This window comes from Podarcis filfolensis (genome assembly GCF_964270895.1).
Source record: "Podarcis filfolensis genome assembly, chromosome: W".
NCBI classification, from domain to species: Eukaryota; Metazoa; Chordata; class Lepidosauria; order Squamata; family Lacertidae; genus Podarcis; species Podarcis filfolensis.
The window spans coordinates 2445569-2471259 of record NC_139619.1 but is presented as its reverse complement, the minus strand read 5'-3'; the positions used below and the strand labels follow the sequence as shown (position 1 = coordinate 2471259).

Below are 25691 nucleotides of genomic sequence, written 5' to 3'. Positions count from 1 at the left end.
CAGAAACAACAGTTAGAGCAGGAAACTCGCAGGCTTGCAGAAGAGAGCAAGAGGCTCACTGTTCAACTGAAGGAGGTATGAGTTTCATCACTAAGATGCTCTTAAAAACAACCTTGGTGAACTGCTTCATCTCATCATGCAAAAAAGTGCTTGTGTCTTGGATTAGCTCCAGCTAGGAAATCAGAATATCTCTCCTGTTAGTACAGATCACTGATTGTGCTGCTACTCTGTTGCACATCAGCCACGTGCCATTATCTCAGCCAAATCATAGACTAGGGTTGCCATAGGTCTGGGAAATCCTGGACATGTCATCTTTTGTTGGGCCAACATGCCCACCCCGGGGGATTTTTACATTTTAAAGGAAATGTCTGGGTTGGGGGGGGCTGGTTTGCTTGTTTGTTTGTGTTTGGCTTGGGCATGGGAGGCTTGGGCGCTGGTGGCTTTCTCCCACTTCCTCTTTCAGCTCTATGGACTGTATACAGTTAATTTTTACCCATTTAGATTAATGAGCGCAATGGGCTCGTCATGTTCATTCACTGGATTGGATACAACCCTATGTGCTTTCCAAAGGTGGGTTAGGGTAACTTTCCTCACCACCTCATGCCATAGAAGGTGAGGCTGTGGCTTGGTGGGCACCGAGAGAAATTCTAAGGGGCACTGTTGCCTTCCTGAGCACCACATGGGTGAACACATACACCTTCATATGGACTCTAAGCAGGTATTTGGCTGTGTTTATCCTGAGTCATGGGAGCATTGGGAAGCTGCTTTATACTGAGTCAGGCCATTGATCTAACTTGGTCAGTATTGTTTGCCCTATCTGGAGATATTGGCGATTGAAGCTGACACCTCCTGCATGCAAAATGGGTACCCCTTCACAGAACTATGGCCTGTCATTTTAGCATCCAATCCAGTTCTTCTTCTAAAAGCAGCTGACTTCATCTTCAACCACACACTGAGCATGGACTTGTTTTGCCTGCCTGACCATGGCTGCTGTTGCAAAAACAAAACAGGCAGCTGAAAGAAAACTGGTCTCTGTCTAAAAATTAGGTGCTCTTAATAAGGAAGTTCCTGGCTCTTGTGTTTCCCAGGTTTGTGGGCGATCGCAAAGCGACATGAAAACGAACATCATCCTGGAGTCTCACATCATCTGCTGCACACTGAGCACCAGTGGGAGCAGCCTGCTGGGTGCAGTATTCCAGCGGCTGGACTGTGATCCTCTGAGTTGCGTCATCGTGGACATGGTTAGTGGGGGATATAGGCACTACAGTAGCAAGGGCATATTTGGGGCAGGAGGATGGAGGGTGTTTTTAGTACCTTTTACAGATTGCAGAAACAGCCCTGTTCACTTTGGCTGCCTTGTTTTGTATTTATACAAATGTTTCCCCACCACCAGCACCCTCTTCTGACATTAAAAGCCCTCAAGGCAGCTTTTTTTGTTTGATGTGTTTTGACTGTTTTTAGTGGTGTTGCCTGCTTTTTTCCTCTTTTTTATTTCAAGGCGTGCATAGGTGGTTTGCCAAAGGGGGGTGGGTGGGCAGACGGGGGAGTCAGATCATTGCCAGTTTTTCTTTTGTGAAATAAGTATTTTCTTGTGTCCTTAACTGTTACTTACCGTATTTTTCGCTCCATAGGGCGCACCGGACCATAGGGTGCACCTAGTTTTTTTTTTTGGGGGGGGGAATAAAGAAAAAAAATTATCCCCCCCCAGCTCCAAAGAGCAAAGAAGCCAAGACAGCGAGTGGGATTCTTCCGGGTTGGCGCCATTGTTTAATGGCGGATTCCCTCCGAGCTCCGGAGGGAATCGGCTCCGTAGCGTCTGGGTCTGGCCGCTGCGGCGAAGCGGAGACCCTTAAAATCACAGGCGCGGATGCCTGTGAACACAGAGACTCGGCGGGCACCATTTGCGCCCCCCCAATCCGCGACGGAGCCTTTTTAAAGGCTTCGGAACGGAGGCAGGGTGGGGCGTGGGGCTGAGAGTACTCCCTCGCCTACGGAGTGAAGCCGCAAGCCATTGATAGAGAGCGCCAACTTCTTCCAAGACCGATTGGACTCTAAAATATAAACCCGTGAGTAATACGGAGATTGGAATCTTAAAAATTTTTAATTTTGGATTTGGAACGAGCGGGAAGGGGCTAAAAAGGAAGTCCACCCCCCCCCCTCTTTGTAAACAATTTAAAGCAAAGGACTGGGCAGCTAAGGTCGAGAGAATTTGTTTCTTGTTTCTTTTTAATGAAAGATCCTGACTTCACGGTTTTGACACTATAAGAAGATTTACTGGAGGATAAAAAGAATTTTGGGAGCTGAAATTTCACCCCCCCCCCCGAGACCCGGGAACGTCCTATGAGAAAGCCTGTTGTATTGAGGATTTTGACAGCTGTCAAGTGAGCTGTCAGCTGGAAAAAGAGAACATTGTTTCTGCTGTTTTTGCTGGTTTATTTGGTACAACTTGTTGAAAATAAGGAGGGCTGATACAAAATAACTGGACTTTTGGTTTTGAGCCGAAAGGATCATTAAGGAACTAAAATCCCCCTAGAGGGGTAATAGGGACACTACACCACAAAAATGGCTGGAGTATGTAAAATCCAAGTAGAATTGGACAGAGCACTCGTTCTCTTGGGAAACTTGCAAGATGAATACAATGCTTTGTCTACAGAGGTATCATTACTACACTGGACAGTAAACAACAGTTTTGAGCCTGATAAGGACTTGAAACAGGAAGCCTATTCAACTGAACAAATAAATGAAACTGAAAGTGTAGATATGATGGAGCAATATGTTGTTTTTGAAGAAAATGAAGGAGGAGCAGGAGATTTGCAGGAGTCAAAGGAGAGTTACAATATGAGGCCTGACATGATGATAAAAAAGGACAATAAAAATTGGCTGTGGAAAGCCTGGTCTGAATGGGACTTTGGAAAATGGAGAGATCCCCTTTGGAGGAGATCTGAAGACCTGAGGATTACAAATTTGTTGAAGGTGAAAGCTGGAGCTTTGGGGACATATGGATCTGAAAGAAATTTGAAACAAGAGTTGGAGTACCCCATAGGCTTTGTTTTTAAGTATGGAGGACTGGCTGGAAGCAACATGGAGTCTGTTGGGCCGGAGCCCCTCCGAGACTTGGGGCTTAACATCAAGGACTATCAAAGAGACCGGCAGAAAGGAACTGAGAGAGATATAAGGGCCTCGGACGTGAGATCTCCAGGCTAAATAAATAACATAAAGACTGATGGATATTGGTTGGGGACTGGAACCGGGAGAAGGGTGGGTGGAGGTTGGGAATCCAAAGGGTACATAAGGATAATTTGCTTTTTATATTTTGTTAGTGGTAAGGAAATTGGGTAAATCGTGGAAGGGAAATTTTGGTCGACTTTAGGAAAAAGGCTTAAGAATAATTAATGAGGTATAAGTATTGATGTGTGATTTTAATAAGGTAAAATTGGTTTTTTCTTTTTAAATTAATTGAAAATAAGGCTGTTAGAAATAAATTGAGGAAATGGAAAAAAGAAGTAAAGTAAAACAATAGTATGTTAGAACAAATGTTTAAGTTAAGGTAAAGAAATAAGTTAAGGACTTGCTGAATTGACAATTTAAATTGGAATACAAGAAGGGGAGGTGTGAGGAGGTCTGAGAAATAAGGTTAAGAATAATAAGTATCAGAAATTTTATGTGGTTTTTTCTATTTTTTTTCTTTTTCTTTGTTTAGTTTTGAATATTATGTATTTTTGTGTTTTGTTTTGTTTTTCTGTTTTGTTTTGTGTATTTCTTGTTTTTGTTTGTTGTGTGTTTCTTGAAAATGCCAATAAATATTTAATAAAAAAATAATAATAAAAAAAGACAGCGAGTGGGATCCATCCCACTGGCTGTCTTGGCTTCCTCTTTAGCCACGTGCAACCTCTCCAGCCGGGAGAGGCTGTGCGCGGCTTCATTTTTAGCCGTGGGGCTGGGGCGGGGGAAGCCCCCAAAACAGGTCCAGGAGCGGCGGCAAGATTGCGCGCAACCGCGCCGCCACTCCTGGAGCTTGCGGGGCTGGGGGCAGGGGAAGCTCGAGCTTTTCCTGAGCCCAGCCCCCAGAACAGACAGCTATCCGCAAGCCTTCCGAGCGCAGCGGGAGTTCCCGCCGGGCTCCGAAGGCTTGCGGATAGCTGCTTGAAGCCGGCGGAGCGCAGCGGAAGTTGGCACTGCGCTCCCTGGGTTTCAGGCTGCAGGCTGCTATCCGGCTTCAGGCAGCTATCCGCAAGCCTTCGGAGCCCGGCGGGAACACCCGCTGCGCTCCGAAGGCTTGCGGATAGCTGCCTGAAGCCTGGAGAGCGAGAGGGGTCGGTGCGCACCAACCCCTCTCGCTCTCCAGGCTTCAGCGAAAGCCTGCATTCGCTCCATAGGATGCACACACATTTCCCCTTCATTTTTGGAGGGGAAAAAGTGCGTCCTATAGAGCGAAAAATACAGTAGATTTCCAAATATGCCCTTGAGCCCAAAAAGGTTGGGGACTCCTTAGGAACATAGGAATGTGCCTTATACTAAATCAGACCATTGGTCCATCTTGCTCAGTATTGTCCACACTGACTTACAGCAGCTCTCCAAGGTTTTAGGCAGGAATCTCTCCCAGCCCTACCTGGAGATGCCAAGGACTGAACCTGGGACCTTCTGCACACAAGACAGCTGCCTTCTGGAGGACATCATGTCAGCTACCCATGAGTAGCCTTAGGCAAGCCCCTCTCTGCAAGAACCTTTTACATAATTACAGAAAGCTCTTTGAATGCTTATGGAAAATCGCTACATAAGTACTAAATAACATTTATGTCAGCGAAGCAGCTCCAGTCAAGCTCTAAGCCTGGGAGGCCATGAACCACTTGATCCAACCAGATGATCACCTGCTAATTCACCTGACCAGCCTAACCCTAATAAGCATGTCACAGTGGGGAAAGCATCTCACCTAAATCCCTAATTGGCACTTGTTCTGTAGTGGTTGGTCCCGTGGGCCTGGTGTGTGCATGAAGACAAAAAGAGAGAAAGAGGAGGCAAGCTGCTGTGCTTACTGATTAAATGTATTTTTACTGTTGCTGCTCTATACGTTTCGGAGTACATAACTCCCGTCAGGAGCTTTAAATGCTTACAAATTCCTTAGACCCAGAAACACTCTCTTCTGTAAACTTGAGCTCAGAAAACAGCTCTGAATAATCTGCGAAGCAACCTTTTTTTCTTTCTGCACCTCTACAATGAATCAGGTTTACAGTTTGCTGTTGGGGTTTTTTTGTTTTTGTTTTTTTAAAACTTTAATCAGTAAGGCAGGAGCTTGCCTCCTCTTTCTCTGACCCTGGGCCTAATCACTACATTGAAAGCCTTCCTTTTGCTGTTCATCCAGCCCAAGCATGTTGGTGCTGAGCAGCATGCCCCTCATTGAAAATTCTTCCAGAGGAGTCATACCCAAAGATACCTGGGGCAGGAAGGGGTGAGCATGGAATTTTATAGAAGTATATTAACAGCTTTATAGAATTATATGAACAGCTGTAGGCTGCCAAGACACGCTTCTCACCTGACAGCCTGATGCCTAAATTAAGTGTCCGCATTATAAATGTAGGCCATCAGTTGAAAGCACTCGGTCTTCAACCATGCAGGTTCCCAGTTGTACCATTTAGCAAAAGTTGACACCATCCCTAGCCCTGGTCATGAGTGCTTTGCACATTTTGAGGGTGGAAATTTTGACTTCAATGCCTAGGTAACTTAAATCTCAAGTTGAAGAAGCTGCTGCCACCCTTTAAAAACAGAAACAGAAACAGAAAACCCCCCACACACTTCAGAATTCAGTTGCTGTAGTCCAGGGGTGGCCAACTCCCAAGAGACTGCGATCTACTCACAGAGTTAAAAACTGGCAGTGATCTACCCCATTTTGGGGGGGTTCAGCCAGTGTTCTACTAGTCTTGTTTGCACGCTAACATTAAGATGTGTGGTTTAGCATTATGTGATACAGCTTCAGTTGATGGAACTTGTCGTTCCAACATTTTTGGAAGGCACCAGCTGGGGTGGGAAAGCTGAACTATATCAAACTATACAGGGAAAGCAAATTGTATTGAAGTTGGAGGCAACCAAATAAATGTTGGAGAGCTAGGAATTTATTTTTTTTAAGCAAGATCCTTGAGTAGCTCCCTGCTATGGATTGGATCGAAAGATCCTGGCCTCTTCCCTTCCACCCCAGACTCCTGAAAACTGGATCCAGAGGGTCAGGGGAGGCTATTATGTCAGAATGGATGAGTTGCAGATGTGGTATAGCAGGATTTGATACAAGGCGACTTGTGCGGCGAGATCTTAAGATCTCTCTCGATCTCTCTCATTTAAACTGGTCCCTTTGTCTTTTTAAAAGGCCATGCAGGCTTGTGAGGTTGAAACTATCATCCCACTCATTCATGGCTGCAAAAAGCTGGTCCTGGTTGGAGACCCAAAGCAGCTCCCTCCTACAGTTAAATCTATGGTGAGTATGTCAACAATTAAGGTGTTTTGACTATCCCAGAAAAAAGTTGTAGAGCTGAAAACTGGCAGGCTGTTTATAAGCATCTAATGACCCTGCTTTTGGCATAAATAAAGTAAAACATCTATCAGGTCCTTAATGGTGTATGAGCTGCCTACAGTGAAAATGATTCAGTTAGTTTATCTGATCAAATTATTTACACAATTCTGTGAGTTTCTGTGAAATCAGCCTGTGTGATTACCATGTTAGTAGACAACATCCCTTTTGGTTAAAAAGAAGTGTATATACCAAGTACTGTTTTTCTGGGAGACACTCCAATGGCTGGTAGGGCAGAGGCAAGAGTAGATAGGGCCATTGCTTTAAGAATGTATTTTTTTATATGTATATCAAGGGATATTCCCATAGCAGTAGTCTTTGAGAGACTTTTATTTTTCTCAAGCACCACCATTTCTCTTAGTTCTGATATGCTGCAAAGAGCATAAGGAGAGGGGAGAAGTTCCTGCACCCTCTTACGCTGCCATCTTTCCCACTTTCAAATAAATAAAAGATTGGGTTATTTTGTGGGACTGTTTCCCAAGCCTCTTGGGTAGCCCAGAATAGTTCACTCATTCCTAATCTCTAGTTCAAATACAGGTGAAACTCGGAAAATTAGAATATCGTGGAAAAGTTCATTTATTTCAGTAATTCAACTTAAAAGGTGAAACTAATATATGAGATAGACTCATGACATGCAAAGCGAGATATGTCAAGCCTTTATTTGTTATAATTGTGATGATCATGGCGTACAGCTGACGAAAACCCCAAATTAACAATCTCAGAAAATTAGAATATTAAATGAAATCAGCAAAACAAGGATTGCAAATAGAGCAATATTGGACCTCTGAGACATGAGACCGAGCAATGCAGAAGAGCTGAAGGCTGCTATTGAAGCATCCTGGTCTTCCATAACACCTCAGCAGTGCCACAGGCTGATAGCATCCATTCCACGCTGCATTGATGCAAAAGGGGCCCAGACCAAGTACTGAGTACATATGCATGCTTCTACTTCTCATCTCTTGTTCTTTAATTGTTGCTGCCTGTGCTTAACCCATTCCCTGAAAGTTTTACTCCTCCTCCCCTCCCTTGCTTTGGCAGAAAGCTGAGGATTACGGCTACAGGCAGTCTCTGATGGGCCGACTCTGCAGACACCTGAATGGGCAAATCCAAGAAAAACACAGTGACAGGCTTCCAGTCCTGTGCTTGAGGACTCAGTACAGGATGCACCCAGAGATCTGCCTCTTCCCTTCCAATTACATCTACGACCATGCCCTGAAAACTGACCGGTGTGTAGACATCTTACTAATTTTTTTACCTTGCCTCAAGGCAACAGGCATTTCATGAAAAGGTGACCTAAGTGTGGACATCGGTTCCATATTACCCTGGAATTTTGGCTGGTGGTCAGGGATGGTGGGTGTTGTATTCCAGCAACACCTGGAGGGTCCTGCTCATCATATCTGGTGTGTTTGTGTGAATGAATGTACTTGCTCTGACACTACTGGTGAGTACTTAGTTGAATGAAAATTCTGTGCATGATCATAGGCCTCAAACCTGACTCTTTCCAGCAACCTAATTTGATACTTTAATTTTTTTCTTCCATTCTAACCACTTTCTTGTTCTTTCTTTTTTAATATACTGTATATTAAAAATGATGGTGTTAAATTCCATCCATGTACAATTTTTAGTGAACGTTCCCTAATAGTTGCTGACAGAAATTTATATGGTGCTTTTGTCCATAAATTGTTCTGTTTAACCTCTTCAGTGTTTCTATCCCAATTTAATTCCCACCAGCTTTTTAGATTTTGTTGGGGACAAAATTGGTTCTCAATAAGTGTTTTGTATAAAAGGGAAATGCTATCTCTTATTACTATATTTTCATATTCTGTTAGTTTCCTTGTAGCTTCATTTTTAATCTGTGTATTTGTAAGAAATGATCTCGGCTGATATCCTAACAGCCATGAAATTTGATTATTTTCTAAACGTACTTGCATTTCTGCTATTGTAAGAGGTTGTATAAGCCTCTGGATTTTTCTGTATAAGCCTCTGGATTTTTTGCCCTTCCACTGCTATTCACTGAATATGTTTGTCATGCTGTTTGAATATTCCCCTTCATGTAGAAAACGATGACATCAGGGAGAACAGTTTCTGTCATCCCCCACACCACCTCCCTGACATGCTAGTTTTCTCTATGTGGGGAACATCATGTGAATGATTATGTGACGGATAGTGTTTCCTCCTGCAGTGAAGAATTGAGCAAATAGACCTCAGCACACTGCTTTTTAAAGGCTATTATGATTTCTCATTGCATTATAGATGGACAGAAGAGAGCCGATTCTCTTTGGAATGGCCCTTCCTACCGTACCTCCTCTTTGATGTTTTGGGTGGCCAGGAAGAACAGGAGAGCAAGTAAGTTTTTCATTTATTTGCTTTGTGAATTTGTAGTCACACTTTTCAAAGTGGCTAGCAGGAGTAACCCCTTCATGGATCACTGCCTTGCCGTGGCGAAGGGGCTTGAAGAACTCAAAGAAGCTATGAACTATGCCGAGCAGGGCACCCAAGATGAACAGGTCATAGTGGAGAGTTTTGACCAAACGTGATCCACCTGGAGGAGGAACCGGCAAGCCACTCCAGTATCCCTGCCAAGAAAACTCCATGGACAAAGACAACAGGCATATAAAAGTTATGACGCTGGAAGATGAGCCCCTCAGGTCGGAAGGCGTCCAACATGCTACTGGGGAAGAGCGGAGGACAAGTACAAGTAGATCCAGAGCTGATGAAGCGGCTGGGCTAAAGCCAAAAGGACGTTCAGTTGCGGATATGCCTGGAAGCGAAAGGAAAGTCCAATGCTGTAAGAAAAATATTGCATAGGAACCTGGAATGTAAGATGAATACACAGTGGAAGTGAGGAACAGGTTTAAGGATTTAGATTTGCTAGACAGAGTGCCTGAAGAACTATGGATGGAGGCTCGCAACATTACACAGGAGGCAGCAACGAAAACCATCCCAATGAAAAGGAAATGCAAGAAAGCAAAGTGGCTGTCCAATGAGGCCTTACAAATAGCGGGGGAGAGAAGGCAAGCAAAATGCGAGGGAGATAGAGAAAGATACAGGAAATTGAATGCAGATTTCCAAAAAATAGCAAGGAGAGACAAGAAGGCCTACTTAAACGAGCAATGCAAAGAAATAGAGCAAAACAACAGAATGGGAAGAACCAGAGATCTGTTCAAGAAAATTGGAGATATGAAAGGAACATTTCGTTCAAAGATTGCCATAATAAAGGACAAAAGTGGTAAGGACCTAACAGAAGCAGAAGACATCAAGAAGAGGTGGCAAGAATACACAGAGGAATTATACCAGAAAGATATGGATGTATCGTACACCCCAGGTAGTGGGGTTGCTGAGCTTGAGCCAGACATCCTGGAGAGTGAAGTCAAATGGGCCTTAGAAAGCACTGCAAATAACAAGGCCAGTGGAAGTGATGGTATTCCAGCTGAACTATTTAAAATTTTAAAAGATGATGCTGTTAAGGTGCTACACTCAATATGCCAGCAAGTTTGGAAAACTCAGCAGTGGCCAGAGGATTGGAGAAGATCAGTCTACATCCCAATCCCAAAGAAGGGCAGTGCCAAAGAATGCTCCAACTACTGCACAAGTGCACTCATTTCACACGCTAGCAAGGTTATGCTTAAAATTCTACAAGGAAGGCTCAAGCAGTATGTGGACCGAGAACTCCCAGAAGTGCAAGCTGGATTTAGAAGAGGCAGAGGAACCAGAGACCAAATTGCAAACATGCGCTGGATTATGGAGAAAGCTAGAGAGTTCCAGAAAGACATCTACTTCTGCTTCATTGACTATGCAAAAGCCTTTGACTGTGTCGACCACAGCAAACTATGGCAAGTTCTTAAAGAAATGGGAGTGCCTGATCACCTCATCTGTCTCCTGAGAAATCTCTATGTGGGACAAGAAGCTACAGTTAGAACAACTGATTGGTTCAAAATTGGGAAAGGAGTACGACAAGGCTGTATATTGTCTCCCTGGTTATTTAACTTATATGCAGAATTCATCATGCGAAAGGCTGGGCTGGATGAATCCCTAGCCGGAATTAAGATTGCTGGAAGAAATATCAACAACCTCAGATATGCAGATGACACAACCTTGATGGCAGAAAGTGAGGAGGAATTAAAGAACCTTTTATTGAGGGTGAAAGAGGAGAGCGCAAAATATGGTCTGAAGCTCAACATCAAAAAAACGAAGATCATGGCCACTGGTCCCATCACCTCCTGGCAAATAGAAGGGGAAGAAATGGAGGCAGTGAGAGATTTTACTTTCTTGGGCTCCATGATCACTGCAGATGGTGACAGCAGCCACGAAATTAAGAGACGCCTGCTTCTTGGGAGGAAAGCAATGACCAACCTAGACAGCATCTTAAAAAGTAGAGACATTACCTTGCCAACAAAGGTCCGTATAGTTAAAGCTATGGTTTTCCCAGTAGTGATGTATGGAAGTGAGAGCTGGACCATAAAGAAGGCTGATCGCCGAAGAATTGATGCTTTTGAGTTATGGTGCTGGAGGAGACTCTTGAGAGTCCCATGGACTGCAAGAAGATCAAACCTCTCCATTCTGAAGGAAATCAGCCCTGAGTGCTCACTGGAAGGACAGATCGTGAAGCTGAGGCTCCAATACTTTGGCCACCTCATGAGAAGAGAAGACTCCCTGGAAAAGACCCTGATGTTGGGAAAGATGGAGGGCACAAGGAGAAGGGGACGACAGAGGACGAGATGGTTGGATAGTGTCTTCGAAGCTACAAACATGAGTCTGAACAAACTGCGGGAGGCAGTGGAAGACAGGAGTGCCTGGCGTGCTCTGGTCCATGGGGTCACGAAGAGTCGGACACGACTAAACGACTGAACAACAAAAGCAGGAGTAAAATAAAGAAACAAAATTTAAAATCCCACATAAAGCCAACACTGTTTTTTATTAATTACATTTGTTAGCTGCTTTTTACACAAACAAATCTCAAAGCAACTTAACAGATAAAAACAATGAAAACTTAAAACACAATGTGTAATTTCATACACTTCTATCATGTCGCCTGTTTTCCAAAGTAAAAAGTCCCAAATGCTGCCACCTTTCCTCATAGGGGAGTCACTCCATCCCCCTCATCATCTGGGTTGCCCTTTTCCTGAACCTTTTCCTTTTTGAGGAGGCGACCAAAACTCTACATAGTATTCCAAATGCAGTCTCACTGTAGATTTGTGTAACTGCATTGTGATGTTGGCAGTTTTATTTTTCATTCCTTTCCTAATGTTCCCTAGCATAGCATTTTCACAGCTGCCACACACTGGCCATCTAATCCAGCCCTCAGAAAAAGCTAAAGAGCCCTGCTTAGCCCCCCACCCCAAGGGTCCCTCTCTCATCCTGGAGTAAGGAGCTCATGGCTGGTCTGCAATCTCTTACCATCCCCACCCTGAGCTATGAGAGTTGGGAGTCCCAACAAAAGGTGCACCACCCCTGATTTAGTCCTGAACTCTATTGTAGGACAGGAATGGGGAAACCTGTTTCCCTCCCAGAGGTGCTGTTATAAACCCAGATTGTTGCTGGACTACAGGTATATGGTGTCATCCCTGCTACATTTGAAAGGTCTGCTGTGTGGTGTGGAACTCTGGCTTGGTGGACAATTTGGGTAACTTGTTGTTGTTTAGTCGTGTCCGACTCTTCGTGACCCCCTGGACCAGAGCACGTCAGGCACTCCTGTCTTCCACTGCCTCCCACAGTTTGGTCAAACTCATGCTGGTAGTCAAAACAAAAAAAAAATTTTTTTCCTTCCAGTAGCACCTTAAAGACCAACTAAGTTAGTTCATGCTGGTAGCTTCGAGAACACTGTCCAACCATCTCGTCCTCTGTCGTCCCCTTCTCCTTGTGCCCTCCATCTTTCCCAACATCAGGGTCTTTTCCAGGGAGTCTTCTCTTCTCATGAGGTGGCCAAAGTATTGGAGCCTCAGCTTCACGATCTGATCTTTGGGTAACTTACCTGCCACAGATTGATTTGATCAAGAACATAAGAAGAGCTTGCTTGCTGGATCAGGCCAGAATCCCATCAAATCCCACATCCTGTCCTCACAGTGAGCAACCAGATGTCCCAGTGGGAAGGCTGCAGCAATCATGATCTGGTGTTTTCCCACTTTCCACCACAATAAGAGCACGTGGCAGCTTTTGTGGCCATGTTCTCCTTAGCTGTTGGTGGGTGGGCACACTTAAGAGTTTTTTAAAAAGGTAGGATTGAAGCAATCTTTGAGGTCATCTAGCACTGTTCAGGGCACAAATATAAGATGGGGGACACCATCTTATATTACTAACAAGGCATTGTTAGTAGTATGTGTCTTAGTAGATCACAAGCTTAACATGAGTCAGCAGTGTGATGCAGCAGCAAAAAAATATAACGATCTTCTAAACTGCATCAACAGAAGTCTAGTGTCCAGATCAAGGAAAGTAATAGTACCACTCTATTCTGCCTTGGTCAGACCACACCTGGAATACGATGTCTCGTACTGGGCACCACAATTTAAGAAGGGTGATGACAAGCTGGAACATGTGCAGAGCAGGGTGACCAAGATGATCAAGGGTCTGGAAACCAAGTTTTATGAGGAACCATTGAGGGAATTTGGTATGTTTAGCCTGGTAAAGAGGAGACTGAGAGGAGATATGACCGTCATCTTCAAATATTTCAAGGGCTGTCACATGGAGGATGGAGCAAGCTTGTTTTCTCCTTCTCTGGAGGGTAGGACTCAAACCAATGGCTTCAGGTTACAATAAAGGAGACTCCAACTATATACCTGGAAGAACTTTATGACAGTAAGAGCTGCTTGACAGTGAAATGGACTCCCTCAGGTGACTGTGGACTCTCCTTCCTTGGAGGATTTTAAGCAGAGGTTGGATGGCCATCTGTCATGAGTGCTTTAGTTGGAATTCCTGCATTGCAGGGGAGTTGGACTAGATTACCCTTGGGGTCCCTTCCAACTCTACAGTTCTTTGAGTGTATGTCCCAAAAGAACCCTAAGAGAGAGAATCTGTGATAACTTTTAAAATGAGGCACACATCCAAATACAAGGCCTTCAGCTCATCCCTTTCTCCCTCCCCTTCTATTTCTTTCTTGTTCAGTTCCTTCATTAATCTCCAGGAAGTTAAGCTGGTAATAGAATTAATGAAGTTAATTAAGAGCAAAAAGAGAGACATCAGCTTTCGCAACATTGGGATCATCACCCCATGCAGTGCTCAGAAAAGAAGGATCCTGAGCCAGCTGGAGAAAGAATTTGGAGAAAATAGGTAAGAATTTCACAAGCCTTGAATGGCATTAAAATCCCTTTAACTGGGCCTCTTGATTCAGCAGAGTGTCAGTCAAGTTACTGGAGGTGAAGTTTACTCCCAATTGAATCATGATTAAGTTGTTGAAATACTGCATTCAGTGTGCAATAGGCCCTCCAGATGCTGCTGGACTTCAGCTCCCATCAGTCCCAGGCAGTATGGCCTGTTGGCAGCGATGATGCGGGATACCGTCCAGCATCATCTGGAGGACCATGGGTTTCTCATTCCTGGTGTACAAAAGCACTGTAAGTATCCCCCCTGTCTTCCTCCAAAAGTGATGTCGCTTGTGAGGCCTTGCATGCTGCTGAAGTACATCCCAAGCAAATGAGACTACGCTTGTGCGTAGTCATCCCTTGTTAGCCTTATCTCTCACTTCCCTGAACTTATTATTTAATAAAATAAAACCTTCCCTCTGTTGTTTCCCTGTTGCTAAAATGTATGGTAGATTGTTGGTTCCCTGGGGCAGGGATCTTCCTTATTTGTTGATGGTAGTCGGTAAAGCTTCTGTATACTAATAGCTCAGCACAATATCCCTGTGGGATGTAATCCATTGGTGCAGTCAAATGCAACATTCCGTATTTCCCTAGCGTGGGCACAGGCAGGGGGACATCCAGTCAGGGTAACGTCCTCTTCCACTGGTGTGGAGCATCCCTCCCCTGCATGTGACCTAGGAGATGGGCATCGCTCTGGCTGACTCCATAAAAGTGCCGAGTCATGCAGCCATTTTCTCAGTCTTGTTTGTCTTGCTTCACTTGCTTTCTATTCTCTTGTTTATCTTTTGCTGCCATGCTGCTCTCTTCCATCCATTTTGTTGTCTTAATGTAATTTTGCTGTCTGCTGGCTCTCAGCCAGCAGCACATGAGTTCAGTCTCCATATGAGATGAACTCAGACTCTTTATTGTGTAACTACCAAGTAAAGCCTGCCTTTCAGGGATCAAATGAACTGAAATGTGAGTAAACATTTTGTTACTTTACTCAGAAAGACTCTTGTGTCTTTATTCTTTGAAGAGGGATTAAAGGGGACACCAGGAAAGATAAAGTCACTCAGATTCGGGAAGAGGTAGACTCCACCGTGGCAGCAGGGCCGGGGCGGGAGAGTGCTAGAGTCCTGTCTAGTCAAGTTGCGTGGGATCAAGTCCAATCTGTTACCTCCGAGGATGTGGACAGGCTGCTTAGACAAGTGAAACCAACCACCTGTCTCCTTGACAGCCCATCCTGGCTCATAAAAGCAAGCCAGGAAGTGCTGGGCTGGGAGATGGGTGGTGAATGCTTTCCTCTGTGAGGGAGCCTTCCCAGACCCACTGAAAGAGGCAATTATTAAACCGCTTCTTAAAAAAGCAGCTTTGGACCCAGCCCATATGGCCAACTATTGCCCAGTCTCAAAACTTCCATTCTTGGGCAAGGTGATTGAGCGGGTGGCTGTGTTAGCATTTCACTCCACCGTCGCTGCATTTGAGATTGTTGTAAATCACGTGCCTGTCTGAGAAGACTATGGGAACGGAAGACAACCTTATCTCTCTTTCGTTGTATGTACTTTGGACTGTACTTTCACTTCTTCTGTTCTCTCGGAAGAGAACGGACACCATTATGCTGTAGTCTGTATATAGTGTGTAAATAAATAGTAGATTAGATCTCTGTTGTTTCACGCTTCTTGCTGTGTTATGCCAGAAGATTAGTGTGCATATGGCAGCTGGTATATGTCACTGAGTTCCCTGGAGATGAAGGGAGATGCCTTTTCCAGTGCTGTACACATCGGAGGATGCTCGGAGATACGGGGGCTTGCAGGCATCCCCAGGGCGTTTTCCTTTTTTTCCCCAAATTTTTTTTATTGGTTTTCACAATATTATAAACAAACAAACACAACAAACATAAATCATAGCCTTATTGAAAATTACACTTATTAACTTTGTTAAGTGACTTCCTCGCTTCCCCTTGGTTGAATTTCATTGCATGTCCTTTTAACGGTTTTCCAAATCCCAATTCTTATGAAATTTAACTTCAACATTAACATCCTTAAATCCTCACCTTATGGAATTAAACATATTAATTCATCACTTAACATAAATAAAATCCTAAGCCAATCAAGTATCTGCAAGCTGTTTTCAGTTAATTTAACTTAACAAATTTAACTAGATAATCATTAAATTTAATCCACTCTTCCTGATACTCCTCCTCCTTCTGGTCGCAGACTCTTCCGGTTAGGTTGGCTAGCTCCGAAAAATCCATCATCTTCATCTGCCATTCTTCTATCATTGGTAATTCTTGGGTTTTCCACTTTTTGGCTAACAAAATACGAGCAGCAGTTGTGGCATACAAAAATAATTTAACATCTTTCTTGGGCAATTCCAAACCTGTTATTCCAAGAAGAAAGGCCTCTGGTTTCTTTATAAATGTATATTTCAACATTTTTTTCAATTCATTATAAATCTTTTCCCAGAAGTCTTTCACCTTGGGACAGGTCCACCACATATGATTAAAGGTTCCTTTCTTTTCATTATATTTTCCTTTAACAGAGTACATGCGGTGAACTTGACCCCTTTCTTCCACAATCTTTCCCAGTCCTCAAACATTATATTATTTTCTTCATCTCTTGCCCAATCTATCACCACAGATTTAACTTGTTCATCTTTTGTGTGCCACTCCAACAATAGCTTGTACATTTTAGATAAATTTTTATCTTTAGTATCCAACAACTCTGTCTCCAACTTAGATTTTTCATAAGCAAAACCATTTTTCTTATCCAATTTATACAATTCATTGATCTGGTGGTAATGTAACCAGTTTAGCTTATCTTTAACTTGATCAAATGGTTTTAATTTGTAACCTCCTTCTTCTTCTATTAATAAATCATAATATCTCAACCATTTGGTGTCCATATTTAGTTTTTTCTGGGCCTTTGTCTTCATTGGTGAAAACCATCTGGGCGTCTTTCTTTCTAAGAGTTCTTTATATTTTATACAAACATTATACAATGATTTCCTAATTGCATGGTTTTTAAATGCATTATGGGCCTTTACCTTGTCATACCATAAATATGCATGCCAACCAAACACATTGTTGAATCCCTCCAAATCTAACTGGGCCAAAACAAACAAGGTGAATTTTAACAGGGAGAAATGTAAAGTATTGCACTTGGGCAAAAAAATGAGAGGCACAAATACAAGATGGGTGACACCTGGCTTGAGAGCAGTACATGTGAAAAGGATCTAGGAGTCTTGGTTGACCACAAACTTGACATGAGCCAAGAGTGTGACGCGGCAGCTAAAAAAGCCAATGCAATTCTGGGCTGCATCAATAGGAGTATAGCATCTAGATCAAGGGAAGTAATAGTGCCACTGTATTCTGCTCTGGTCAGACCTCACCTGGAGTACTGTGTCCAGTTCTGGGCACCACAGTTCAAGAAGGACACTGACAAACTCCAGGCACGCCTGGAGGATGCGGACCATTTGGATCCCTTCCATTTGCGATTCAGGCTTCATCATGGGACTGAAACTGCCTGGTCGTGCTGGTTGATGATCTCCGGCGGGCTAGGGACAGAGGTGAAAGCTGTTTCCTAGTTCTGCTGGATCTCTCAGCGGCCTTTGACACCATCGACCACGACATCCTTCTGGACCGTCTAGAGGGGGTGGGAGCTGGGGGCACTGTTAGACAGTGATTCCTCTCCTTCCTTCTGGGCCGTGTTCAGAAAGTGGAGTTAGGGGATGGATGTTCGGACCCCTGGGCTCTCACTTGTGGGGTGCCTCAGGGTTCCGTCCTCTCCCCCATGTTTTCCAACATCTATCTGAAGCCTCTGGGAGAGATCATCAGGGGGTTTGGGCTATGTGTTCATCAGTATGCGAATGTTACCCAGCTCTACCTCTCTTCCAAATCAGAACCAGTGAAGGCAGTGGAGGTCTTGTGTGAGTGTCTGGAGGTGGTTGCAGGATGGGTGGCGGCTAACAGATTGAGGCTGAATCCTGACAAGACAGAAGTACTGTTTTGGGGGAACAGGGGACAGGTGGGTGTGGAGGACTCCCTGGTTCTGAATGGGGCAACTGTGCCCCTGAAGGTACCAGATGCGCAGCCTGGGAGTCATTTTGAACTCACAGCTGTCCATGGAGGCGCAGGTCAATTCTGTGTCTACCACCTCCACCTGGTACGCAGGCTGAGACCCTACCTGCCCGCGGACTGTCTCACCAGAGTGGTGCATGCGCTAGTTATCTCCCGCTTGAACCATTGCAATGCGCTCTACATGGGGCTACCTTTGAAGGTGACCCAGAAACTGCAATTAATCCAGAATGCGGCAGCTAGACTGGTGACTGGGAGTGGCCGCCAGGAGCATATAACACCAGTCTTTTCTTCTTTCTTTTTTTTTGAATTTTTTTATTAACAATTTCAACATAGCAAATTATCAAAACAAATCATCTTCCTTATTCCCCCCCATTTTTTCCCTCCCACCTCCCCAACAAACCCTCCCTCCCTCCCTCCCCCCTACGACTTCACTCAGCTCCTCTCTGATTTCTCATCCAGTGTTAACTTTCGCATATTATAAAACTGTATACATCCTTATATTATCTATCTTCTATGTTATCCCTCAATAAATTTGTGTATGTTTATTCAAAACCTGCCAGGGAGTCCAATTCATTTTGTTGTTTTTTTTAGGTAATTTGTAAAAGGTTCCCATTCTTCTTTGAAGTCACAGTTGTCCTTGTCTCGTAGTTTGCATGTCAATTTCGCCAGTTCTGCATAGTTCATCAGTTTCTCTTGCCACTGTTCTTTTGTCAGGATTTCCTCATTCTTCCATCCTTGTGCAATCAAGACTCTTGCCGCTGTTGTCACATACACAAATAAGTTATTTCTTTTCCTTGGCAGGTCTTTCCCTACAATCCTTAACAAAAGTGCTTCTGGTTTTTTTACAAATGTTAATTTAAACATTTTCTTCAACTCATTATATATCATTTCCCCAAATTTTTAATTTCTCTACATTCCCACCGCATTTGGTAAAAAGTCCCTTCTATTTCTTTACACTTCCAGCATACATTTGACCCGGTTTTATACATTCCTGCAATCTGTACTGGTGTTATATACCATCTATACATCACTTTCATATAATTTTCTTTCAAAAGAGAACAGTCTGTAAATTTTAAATCTATTCTCCACAATTTAACCCAATCTTCAAATTGTATATTATGTCCTATATCTTGTGCCCATTTGATCATGACCGATTTCACCTCATCTTTTGTTTCCCATTCTAGCAGAATACTATATGCACCGTTCAGCAACTTCACTTTTCCTTCTATCAGTTCCTTTTGAAATCTAGAAGTAGTATAACTAAATCCTTTCTTGTTGTCTTCTTTGTATATCTTGTGTAATTGCCTGTAAGGTAACCAACTCTGAAAATGATCTTTTATTTCCTCATACTCTTTTAGCTTCCATTTTCCTTCTCGGTCCTTTAGTAAATCACTGTATGTAAGCCATTTTCCTTTTTTACCAAGTGGCTTGAGCAGCAAAGCTTCAAGTGGTGAGAGCCACCAAGGTGTCTTCTGTTCTATTAAATCTTTATATCTCTCCCAAACCCTCATTAATGATTTCCTAATTATATGATTATAAAATCCTTTATGTACTTTTCCTTTCCCATACCATAGATATGCATGCCATCCGAATCTATTATCATGACCTTCCAAATCCAATGCTTCTTGCTTTTCCAGCTTTATCCAGTCCCTAATCCATATCAAACATGCAGCCTCATAATACAATTTAAGGTATGGGAGGGCAGGCCAAACCGCCTCTTTCTTTTGTATCTGTAAGTAACTTATACTTTATCCTTGGCCTTTTGCCCCCCCCCCCCAGATAAACTTTGAAATTTCCTTCTGCCATTTTTTAAGGCAATCATCTTTTACCATTACTGGGACTGACTGGAACAGAAATAGCATTTTTGGCAAAACATTCATTTTTACCGCTACTATTTTTCCTAGCAGGGAGAGGTTCATTCTGCTCCATAATTCTAAATTTCTTTTTATCTCGAGCCACACTTTTTCATAATTATCTTTGTAAATATTTTTGTTTCTTGATGTTAACCATATCCCTAAATATTTGACCTTTTTATGGACTTCTATCTCGATATTTTGCTCCAACTCTTTTTTCTCTTCTTCATTCAAACTTTTGACTAATAATTTAGTTTTATTCCTATTTACTTTAAATCCTGCCACTTCCCCAAATTTTGAATCTTTTCTATAACTCCAGGGAGATAATTTTTTGGACATATAACATCAGTCTTGAAAGACCTACATTGGCTCCCAGTATGTTTCCAATCACAATTCAAAGTGTTGGTGCTGACCTTTAAAGCCCTAAACGGCCTCGGCCCAGTATACCTGAAGGAGCATCTCCACCCCCATCATTCAGCCCAGACACTGAGGTCCAGCTGCGAGGGCCTTCTGCCGGTTCCCTCACTGCAAGATGTGAGGTTACAGGGAACCAGGCAGAGGGCCTTCTCAGTGGTGGCACCTGCCCTGTGGAATGCCCTCCCATCAGATGTCAAGGAAATAAACAATTATCTGACTTTTAGAAGACATTTGAAGGCAGCCCTGTTTAGGGAAGTTTTTAATGTTTGATGTTTTATTCTGTTTTTAATCTGTTGGGAGCTGCCCAGAGTGGTGCCCATAATAATCTAATGCGACCCCGCAGAAACCAGGCTCCCTGGTTTACTGAGGAGCTCCGGAAAATGAAGCGGGACCTCAGACGGCTAGAGCAAGTATGGCAGGGTGCCCGCGATGGAGCCTCAAGAACATCTTATAGGGTTTTTATGAAAACCTACGAGATGGCAGTGAAGGCCGCTGAGAAGTCTTACTTCTCGGCCTCCGTTGCATCCGCTAGCTCTCGCCCGGCACAATTATTTAGTATAATTAGGTCTTTAACGTCCCTTGAGGGACAGCCAAATTTAAATAACAATTTGACACACAGCTGTGAGGCATTTGCGAGCTTTTTTGCGGAGAAGGTCCTGTTGCTCCACTGTGACCTCCCTGCCAATTTGGATATAATAACGGAACTGGAGGCCCCTCGACTGTCCTCGGGTCCAGTATTGGACCACTTTGACCGGATATCCCCAGCCAATGTGGACAGACTCCTCCGAGCTGGAAAGCCCACCACCTGTCCTCTTGACCCGTGCCCGTCTTGGCTGATTAGAGCGTGTCCAGACGAGGTGCGGGCCCCCCTGGGGGGTATCATCAATTTGTCCCTTGGCACCAGGACATTCCCAGGGGAACTGAAGGAGGCAGTGGTGCGTCCGCTCTTAAAGAAAACATCATTAGATCCCTTAGATCTATCCAATTACCGCCCGGTTTCAAATCTTCCATTCCTGGGTAAGGTGATTGAGAGAGCAGTTGCTGAACAGCTTGGTGGGTTTCTGGATGAAACATCGGCTTTGGATCCATTCCAGTCCGGCTTCCGCGCTGGTCATGGGACCGAGACGGCTCTGGTCGCCCTAACAGATGATCTCCGCAGGCAGCTGGATCGAGGCGGGTCGGGGCTGCTGATTCTTCTAGACCTGTCAGCAACCTTTGACATGGTCGATCATGAACTCCTGGACCACTGCCTCACCGACATGGGAATCCAGGGCACAGTCCTTCAATGGCTGCACTCGTTTCTCTCTGGTCGGGGACAGAAGGTGGCGCTTGGGGGGGAATTGTCATCGCGCCACTCCTTGGTGTGTGGAGTGCCTCAGGGTGCGATACTCTCCCCGATGCTTTTCAACATCTTTATGCGCCCCCTCGCCCAGCTTGTTCGGAGTTTGGGGCTGGGCTGCCATCAGTATGCTGATGACACCCAACTCTATCTGTTGATGGATGGCCATCCTGACTCGGCCCCAGACACACTGATCAGATGTTTGGAAGCTGTGGCTGGATGGTTATGTGGGAGTCGGTTGAAGTTAAATCTTTCGAAGACAGAGGTCCTTTGGCTGGGTCGGGACGATATGGGATTGGGGGGGCAACTCCCATCTCTTACGGGGGCGCAATTAGTGCCAGCACCGTCCTTTAAAAGTTTGGGTGTAATCTTTGACACCTCCCTTTCCATGGAGGTGCAGATTGCAGCTATAACAAAGGCGGCATTTTTTCATCTCCGCCAAGCTAAGCAGTTGGCTCCTTACCTCTCTCGCCCTGACCTAGCCACTGTGATCCACGCGACGGTCACCTCCAGACTGGATTATTGTAACTCACTCTACGTGGGGCTGCCCTTGAGACTGACCCAGAAACTCCAGTGGGTGCAGAATGCCGCGGCGAGACTCCTTACGGGGTCCTCACTGCAAGATCACATTCACCCAGTGCTATACCAGCTGCACTGGCTCCCGGTGGAGTACAGGATCAGGTTTAAGGTGCTGGCTTTAACCTTTAAAGCCCTATACGGCCTAGGACCCTCATACCTACGGGACCGCCTCTCCTGGTATGTCCCACAGAGGAACTTACGGTCTTCAAACAAAAACATATTGGAGGTTCCGGGCCACAGAGAGGTTAGGCTGGCCTCAACTTGAGCCAGGGCTTTTTCAGCTGTGGCTCTGATCTGGTGGAACGCTCTGTCACAAGAGACTAGGGCCCTGCGGGACTTGACATCTTTCCGCAGGGCCTGCAAGACAGAGCTGTTCCACCAGGCCTTTGGCCAGGGCACAGCCTGACTCCCTCCTTTGGCAATCTTCACAGAACTCTAGCCCAATGGTTGCCATCAATTTGATTTGAATTAATTTTAGAATGAAATGGTTTCTAATGTTGCATTATTTTATTGTTGTTAGCCGCCCTGAGCCTGGCTTCGACTGGGGAGGGCGGGATATAAATAAAATTTATATTTCAAACGAATCCGCAAGCTAGCTTCCAGGTATATTGAGGGGAATCTGCTCTGCTACATCACTTACTAGCATGAGTGAAGGAAGGATAATATTTATTCAATATATCCTTTCCTACTATCCTTAACATTCCCACAACACCCCCCCCAATCTCATTTGTTCTTGCAACAGCAGTGTGTAAAATACAGGTTATATTCCCATTTTACATATGAGAAAAGTGAGGTGCAACAGCCCACCTACTGACTCAAGTAATCTCTCCAATCTACCATGTGCTCCCTCGCTTGCTCTCTCACTGTTTACATAGTTTTCTATTTCAGACAAGAAGTGTGGAGTTTTCTTTAACTTCATAAAAGTGTGGTTTGTTTCCTTCTCAATCAGTTTCACCTCTCTTTTGGGGATGAGTGGTGGTGGTAAAGAGAGAAGTGTATTTAGGATGGCACCATACGACATTCCTTTTCTCTACAGAGTCGGGGAAGTTGACCTCGTGGATGGGTTCCAGGGCCGTGAGAAGGACTGTATCATTGTGTCCTGTGTTCGAGTGAACAGCATGCAAGGATCAGTTGGGTAAGACTTTGCTGTCATAGTGTGAGGTGACAACTGAGGTGCCTCAACTTGGCAATTCTGACACTTAAGATGTGATCCTTGGGGTGGTCAAGTATGTGGGCCACTGTCCAAAATTCAAGGTTGGAACAAGGGGTGTTGGAGCCCCTATGGTGGTCTTGTACTCCACTCTTGACCACCTGTGATGCCCATAAGGGATCTTATGAGAGGAGTTCCCAAAGTGTGGCACTCTGGCAGGGCCAAGGCTGTGTTAGCTTCCTCATTTCACCTCCCTTATCCCAATGAATTTACAATTCCTTATGTTGGCGAATCTGGGAGGGGGCTTCCACTGTGTCTAGCTGGGGGGGGGGAGAAGAGGGGGCCTCTAACCAGTGGTAGCAACTCTTCTGGCTCTTCCAGAAAAAAATAGCAGGATGTGAAAGTGCCTGCCTGTCCCACAACCCAAAAACTGTGTGTATGTGCCCTTCTGTCAAACTGCCTGGAAGGAACCTAATGGCAGTCTAGGGTAGCACACAATAAAAGCCAGATCTTGAAGCCAGAAGTTCATATTGTAAGTGGAGGTGCAGTGTGTGTTGAAGGTGAGGGGCACTTTGTTAGCTTACAACTGAACTATATATCTGGGAAGTGGGCGAACAGGGAAGTTGAGGGGTTGGCAAGGCCAGAAGGAAGCATTGGGCTTTGGGGCAGAATGGAGGGCAGAGTGCAGACACCCTCTTGCCTCTCCTCTTCTGTAGCTTCAGATGGGTCACAAAATGGGGAGCCCCTATCAGAGGGCTCCTGGCTTCGATGGGTCCAGTGCTTTTAGATGCGCCCCAGAAGAACTGCTGTTCAAGTGTCAAGGTGGGAGTCGAGAGCAGGTCAGGAATAACTCACAAGGGGCTGAAATCAGGCAAGCAGGGTTGGACTTCTTTTTATTATTTTATTTAAAAGTGGGGGGGGGGTTAGAAGGAGAAAAAATTTCACTGTTGTGCTAATGATGCATTTCTGTTTTTCAAGTCACCTGAATCACAACAAATAGTATTACTCCACCAACAGGTTGTGCTGGATAGGCAGCTGAAGGTCCTGACATGGAATGAAGCTGGTTTCCACCACCAGCCCACTTCCTTTCCACATGTGGTTTTTTTTTATGGTGGTGGGGGTGTCTGCGCTTGGAAGCCACATGGTGGCGGGTAGGGAGCAGCTGAAATTGCAAAAGCAGAGCATGGACTGATTTTAAGATTTATTCCTCCTTGGTGGGAATGCCTGAAACTTTTTTAATGCCTTTGAAATTTAAACAGGGATTTAGTTGAACCCCACAGTGGTAGCTAGTAGGGCACTGTGGACATAGCTGCCCATCCTGAGCCAGCCTTACATACAGGGTTTTTTCCCATCCCTAGGTGTCAGAGGCTTTATGCTGTCAAGCCGGCATAGATAAAACTCCGGGCTCACGGCCAGTTCCAATCTGTTTGATTTATTGACAAAGTTCAAAAGTACATCTCCAGTGTTTCAATTAACGTCCGACCCCTTTGGCACAGTTGCAGCGTCTGCTCCCCCCCCCCTTTTTTTATCCAGCATGCAAGTCTGCAGAAACCCCGCCCCTGACTTCCTCTGTGTACAGAATGACTTGTTCCAGGCTCATCCTCCTCCCCCCCTGCCTCTGACTTGCTGTCAGACGACAGGCTGCTAATGATCTCTTTAGGCTCTCTATAAGTGCTGGTTTCTGTTCTTAAATCTTCTCCCGTCTTCCTCTCCCTGACATCCACCCCCTCCTCAAAGGCCCCCTCCCGCTCAGGAGACCCAACTGTATCCCTATCTCTTTCCTCTGGTGTGGTAGGGGAGAAGCCCGCAAAACTACCCTCTTCCTCATCCGTCTCTTCGAACACCCCCCTCCAACCCCCAATTCCTGGTGTTCCCCAGTCTACTCCTTCATCTTCTTCCTCCTCCACGTCCGATGCTGGGAAATCTTCAAATTCCTCTTCATCGTCTGTTGTTTCGAACACCTGTTGTAAGAACCTACCCTTGCCTTTGGGTTTGTCAGGGAAAAAACTGTGGAACTCCTCCACCAGTTCCTTGTCGGAAATACTGTCTTCCGGGACCCAGGTATTCTCTGATGTCGGGGCCCCTTCCCAAGCAACCAAATATTCCAAATTCCCCCCTCTCCAACGAGAGTCCAGTATTTCCGTAACTTCATTGCACTGCTCCCTTTCCTCCATTTCGGGTGGTGGGCCTCCCCCTCCCCCACTACCTTGCCTCCTTCCCCCCTCCCTGTAGGGGAACAGCAGTGACCTGTGGAACACCGGGTGGATTCTCATGCTCTCTGGCAACCTGAGCTTAAACGCCACCGGATTTATTTGTTGGATAACCTCAAAGGGCCCCACCTTCCTGGGCTTGAGTTTCTTGCAGCTCCCTTTCCAAGGCAATCCTTGCGTGGACAACCACACCTTGTCCCCAACCCTGATAACCTCCCCCGGTCGCTGATGTTTG

General features: G+C 44.9%; 1 protein-coding gene across 1 annotated transcript in view; it reads left to right on the top strand.

Annotated features, from left to right (window-relative positions):
* LOC310753752 (putative helicase senataxin) overlaps nt 1–25216 on the top strand; it is a gene marked incomplete at its 3' end in the record, with an annotated part of 215300 nt that extends 190084 nt beyond the window's left edge. Inside the window, exons 16-23 of the mRNA XM_083595096.1 lie at nt 4–75; nt 1089–1241; nt 6356–6463; nt 7595–7782; nt 8810–8902; nt 13655–13819; nt 23133–23231; nt 25042–25216. Coding sequence (XP_083451222.1) covers nt 4–75; nt 1089–1241; nt 6356–6463; nt 7595–7782; nt 8810–8902; nt 13655–13819; nt 23133–23231; nt 25042–25216 — 1053 coding nt within the window. The remainder of the gene's footprint in view (nt 1–3; nt 76–1088; nt 1242–6355; nt 6464–7594; nt 7783–8809; nt 8903–13654; nt 13820–23132; nt 23232–25041) is intronic.
* Nucleotides 25217–25691: the final 475 nt, after the last annotated feature.